The 5,126-nt window shown below is 47.6% G+C and overlaps 1 protein-coding gene across 1 annotated transcript in view; it reads right to left on the bottom strand.

The window, feature by feature from the left end:
• Window positions 1-2,901: 2,901 nt before the first annotated feature.
• The window catches only part of LOC102764128 (sialic acid-binding Ig-like lectin 5), a gene marked incomplete at its 5' end in the record, with an annotated part of 4,174 nt that continues 1,949 nt past the window's right edge, over window positions 2,902-5,126 (bottom strand). Inside the window, 2 exons of the mRNA XM_015571199.1 lie at window positions 2,902-3,427; window positions 3,939-4,048. Coding sequence (XP_015426685.1) covers window positions 3,233-3,427; window positions 3,939-4,048 — 305 coding nt within the window. The remainder of the gene's footprint in view (window positions 3,428-3,938; window positions 4,049-5,126) is intronic.

Genomic DNA, 5,126 nt, shown 5'->3' with positions numbered 1-5,126 from the left:
GGAGCCCTGACATCACGGATCAGTCCTTTCTCTCTGACGACCAGGGGCAGTGGCAGAGCAGCAGACATCTAGGGCTCTTTCTGGGTTGGGCTTCCCCCCAACACCTCCCCCTCTCAGGAGCCCCCTTCTCCCCAGTGACAACCAGGAAGTAAAGGCTGAGCTTCTCACCCCAGGTCTGGTGATAACCTGTCATGATGGCCCCTTTCCATCCCACTCCCCCCTCCTGTCACCTGTCCCAACTGTTCATCCTCACGCACCCTCAGAGAATGGATGGAATGTGGTGTCTCTCTGCTTTCCCAGAATTCTTGAGACATCTCTCTGGGAGCAGGAGGATCTGGCAGCCAGGACCTACCTGACACCGAATCCTCTCTCTGTTCAGGCCCAGAGACCAGCTTCTGTCACACAAGAAGCCTCATGAAGCGATGGCTGAACTCATACTCATCCCAACGGACCCCTGATGGGCAGAGGCTAGAACAGAACAGCGGCCCTGATCCAGCTGAAGATGCTCCAGCTGCAGATTCGAGTGTGCTGGTTTGTGGGTTTCTGGTGCCAATTTAACTTTAGAAAGCTACGGAACTTGGGTGTGGTTGTCAGTCCATTCTCATGGTTCCCATGAGCCCTGCACTCCCACCTTCTAACTTCTAAACAGTCCTTTCAGCCACAAAAGGCCTCTCCCTTTTTTAAAACCTTTTTTTTATTGCTTAAAATATTACGAGTAGTACATTTAGGCTTCTCCTTTTTTATTGTCGCTATTGAATCTCCCTCTGCTTACCCCACTCATCTGAGCTGAAGAAGTGGACTTGGCATACTGCCGGACAAAGAAAAAGATCTCAGATCATGTTTTCTGTTGTCTAGTGCTCCCTGACAGTACAAGAAATGGGTTTAAAGCAAAAGCAAAATGATGGGGAGGAAGTAAGGGAAGGACAGGAGTCTGACAGGTTTTCTGGAAGGAGTGAGAGTAGACTCAGCCCTGAGGGGCAAGGGACCCAGTGACTTCTCAGAAATGCATTGTGTCTCTAAAACCCTCTCCTCTTCCCTAGGATGAGGGCGGTTCCAGGGGGAGACTGAGGAGGAGTTTGGCTGCAGCTCTGTCCTATAGGACAGAATGTCACCAGCCTCACTCCTGACCTTACCTCCACATGAGACAGGTCAAGGTTCGGCCTCCAGGGAACCATCCATCCAGCTGGGGAGCTGCTGGCCAGAGGGTTGGCTCTGTCCGTGGTCCTGGAGCACACCTGGGCTCAGCTCTGCCAAGGACCCCAATTCACAAGGCCAAGGTCCCGGGCCTTAGGCCAGCAGGGCACCTAAGTCCAAGGGGCTTTGGAAAGGTTGGGTTCCTCTTGGGAAGGAAAAGTGAAGAGAAGGAGTGGGAGTGGGCTGGGCTCATCTCTGTGCCTTTCCTCTCACCCCTCTGGTTGCCTTACTCTTTTGAGCTTATACCAGCAAAATGCTGAGATTCCACTTAGCATTTGCCACTGAAATGTCCCCAAAAGAGGAAGTTCCCCCAATGAATTGCTACATGTCTTAGGGGACCTACCAATCTACCACAGCCACCATTAAGAATTAAGATGTCAGTTTGGCCTTCACAGAGGGTAGTTTTAGGAGGAAGTTGGGACAGCAGGGGCCTGGGGAGGAAGCTGGGCCTGAGGAGGAAGAATGTGCAGACACTGCTATTGACAAGAAGAAATATCGACCAAGTGTGTTTACTGCCCACCAGCTGGAAAGACTGTTAGCTGTTTGCATATTTTCTTACTGGCACTAGAAATATAGGAATTCACCTTACACCATAAATATTGTGGGGACAGTGAACTACTTGATACGTTCATAAATAAAGTTGAACATTTGCCTTGGCTATGCACTGTGCTAGGTGCTAGAGATTCAAAAGTGAACAGAGCAACCCTGGTGGGTGGCTCAGTTCATTGGAGCGTCATCCCATAGACAAAAAGGTTGTGGGTTCTATTCCCTGTCAAGGCCCTTACCTACATTGTGGACCTCCCAGGCAGGGTGGATGCAGGAGGCAGCCAATCGATGTTTCTCTCTCATATTGATGTTTCTCTCTCTCTCTCCTCTCTCTCTCTCTCTCTCTCAAATTCAACTTTAAAAAAGGAGCAAAGCAGATTTGACACTGCCTTCAGAGTGAACCCTCCCTCCCTCCCTCCCTAAAAATCAACTTTAAAAAGGAAACAAAGCAGATTTGACACTGCCTTCAGAATGAACCAGGACATTCTGGGAGCCTCAGTTTCTTCAGCTTTATAATGGGACAGAACACCATTACTCTGAGGTGATCTCAGGGCTGTTGTGAGGATAAGGAGGAGCTTTGGGGACCTGCACGGCCCCATTTCTGCCAGGACTAATGCCTCTTTATCATTTACTCAACCCAAGCCACACCTCCCCTCACTATTTCAGGGCAAGACAGGTTGTGCCATGATGATTCTCTCTCATCATTGATATTTCTCCCTTCCGCTCTGAACTAAATTATATACATTTAAAACTCTCCCTTCCTCTCTGAAATAAATTATATATATATGTAAAACCACTTCTAGTTTGTAACTTATACATTCTTATTTTATTATGTACAGTGACTACCATAAAAATTTAAGCATCATAATTAACTTACCAAGTTTTAGTAAATGAACACTTCTCTCTCCTCCTAGGTAATCTACACTAATAAAAGAGAAACATGCAAATTGGTGTCACTCCGCTATGCCCACCAGCCAATCAGGATGAGTATGCAAATTAACCCAACAAAGATAGCGGTTAATTTGCATATGCAGGCACGGAGCGAAGACTGAGGGCTCTGACAGAGCAAAAACTGAAGATGACTGAAGAATGAAGAGGCTTGGCTTCTCAGCTGTGGCCAGAGCGAAGGCCTGGGTCCCAGGTGCCAGAGGAAAACCAGTGCCAGAAGCCAGGGGAAGGGAGGCCTATTGCATCAATCACTTCATGCAATGGGCCTCTAGTATGTACATATTAGGAAATGTAAAATCCATTTACCCCACCACAGGTACTTTGGGTTTAGCCATTACTACTGTCAGGAATTTAAATCTGTATTTTTATTCTTCAGGCAATAATTTCCCCATTTATTTGTTCCAAAACATCTGTATTACTTCCTCATTTTTGAATTCTCTCTGCTGAGTATAAATTATAAAGTGACATTTAAAGATCGTATCTGCTTTCTTCTGCTTTCCATGGTTGCTCCTGAAAAGTCAATTAAACTGCTCTGAGCGAGTCCTCATTTGCCTGCACGCTTGATCTCTGAGTACTCAGGGCTGCCGGTGGCCTCGAGGTTCTGAGACTCCCGTGTCTTCATCTCATAAAAGCTGAGGTTGGCGTAGTAGAGCTCTTGTTGCTCCCCAGAGGGAGGGGCATCCTTGGCGGGGGGCGCTTGGTCTGGAGGCCTGTCTGGCCCTAGCTTTTCCTGGGAACCCTGAGTGGAGGGGCGAGAAGGGAGTCAGAGAGGAATAAGGCAGACATGGTCCCAAGGGGAAGTTGGGATGATGGAAGTTTTCATTCTTCCTCATTCCACACACATGTCTTTTGAACTCAACAATTCCTGCATGCATTTAACATTCTGTAGTATTACACTGAGAGCCTACTAATCACGTTTCATCCTCACAGAAACCCAGCATGAATGGCACTCATTATCCCCATATACAGATGAGGAAACTGAGGTGAGGAGAGGTGAAGCAACATGCCCACAACGGTAGAAAGTAGTCATTTTGGGGAGATGGTTCTGGCAGCCTGGCCCTATCAGAGAGGTGAGGTGGGCTCAGTGGTCAGTGTGGCTGGGGCAGGAGGCTGACCATGGGTTCCGGGAAATGAATGGGAAGTCAACTTCTGGCTGTCTGTCTAGCCTACCACAGAGGAGCTCAGTGTGGACTCCTTAATAGACATGCCCAGCCCCCCTACACGGCATGAGAAGACACCCCGTCACTCACCCGGGTGACTGTGCCCATGACAGGCTCTTCATCATTCCTGACCTTTGGTCTCCCGGCTGCTTGCCTCCTGCGGGCTTTCACTCTAAGGGGAGAAGTCAGCACCAGAATGGCTCAGGCACAGGTGGGCAGCTGCCCCCACTCCCTGATGGACAACGGAGGCATCCAGGCCCTGAGTCCAGTCTCAGAGACCCTCCTGACATGCAGGTGAGGACCCCATCCCCCTAGATTCCCAGGGGTTTGGCCAAGACTGAATGTTCATCGCTGAGGCCCCTCCAGGGGTTTGGCCAAGACTGAATGTTCATCACCGAGGCCCCTCTCACATGCAGAGACTGTGCACGAGCCATCATCAGTGTAATTCATGGTAGCCAAAATGTCCAAGCAACCCAAATGGCATCAACAAAGGAATGGACAATTCAAATGTGCCCCATCCAAACCATGGAATATTATTTGTAAATAAAAAGGAATAGAGTGCTGACACATGACCCTTGAAAATGTCATGCTCCTGGCCAGTTTCTCAATGGTTAGAGCATTAGCCTGCACACTAGAGTTCAGAGATTCAATTCTTGTTCCAGGACATGGACCTGGGTAGCAGGTTCAATCCCCATCTCTGGTCGGGGCTTGTAGACAAGGAATCTATGAATGTGTCTCTCTGACATCGATGTTTCTCTCTCTCTCTCTCTTTCTCTCTCTCCCTCTCTCTCTCTCTCTTCCTCTCTCCCTTCCACTCACTCTAAAAATAAATGGAAAAATATTCTTTTATGAGGATTAACAAACAAAATAATTATTATAATAACTAAAGAAAATATCGTGCTAAGTGAAAGAAATCAATCACAAGGGACCATGTGTTGTGTGATTCCATTTATATGAAAAGTCCAGAATGGACAGGAAGCAGTTAGTGGCTGCCTAGGGCTGGGAGAGGATGAAACAAACTAACAGGGGATGTGGTTTTCTTTTGCTTGTTGTTGTTTTTTTTTTGGGGGGGGGGTTATTTCAAGCAAATGAAACTTTTTAAAATTGACGGTGGTGATGGGTGCATAGCTGTGTTTTTATTGTTGTTGCTGTTTTGCATGTGGATACTAGTATTTCCAACACTATCTGTTGCAAAGTACTTTTTATCGCTCGTTTTTAACTTCACAAATAACTGATAACAAAACCTCCCCATGTCTGCTGGGTGCCGTCTCTCTTTCT

Source organism: Myotis davidii, unplaced genomic scaffold (assembly GCF_000327345.1).
Source record: "Myotis davidii unplaced genomic scaffold, ASM32734v1 scaffold3408, whole genome shotgun sequence".
Classification (NCBI taxonomy): Eukaryota; Metazoa; Chordata; class Mammalia; order Chiroptera; family Vespertilionidae; genus Myotis; species Myotis davidii.
The sequence above is the reverse complement of the archived record's forward strand: the minus strand, read 5'-3'. Positions and strand labels throughout refer to the sequence as shown.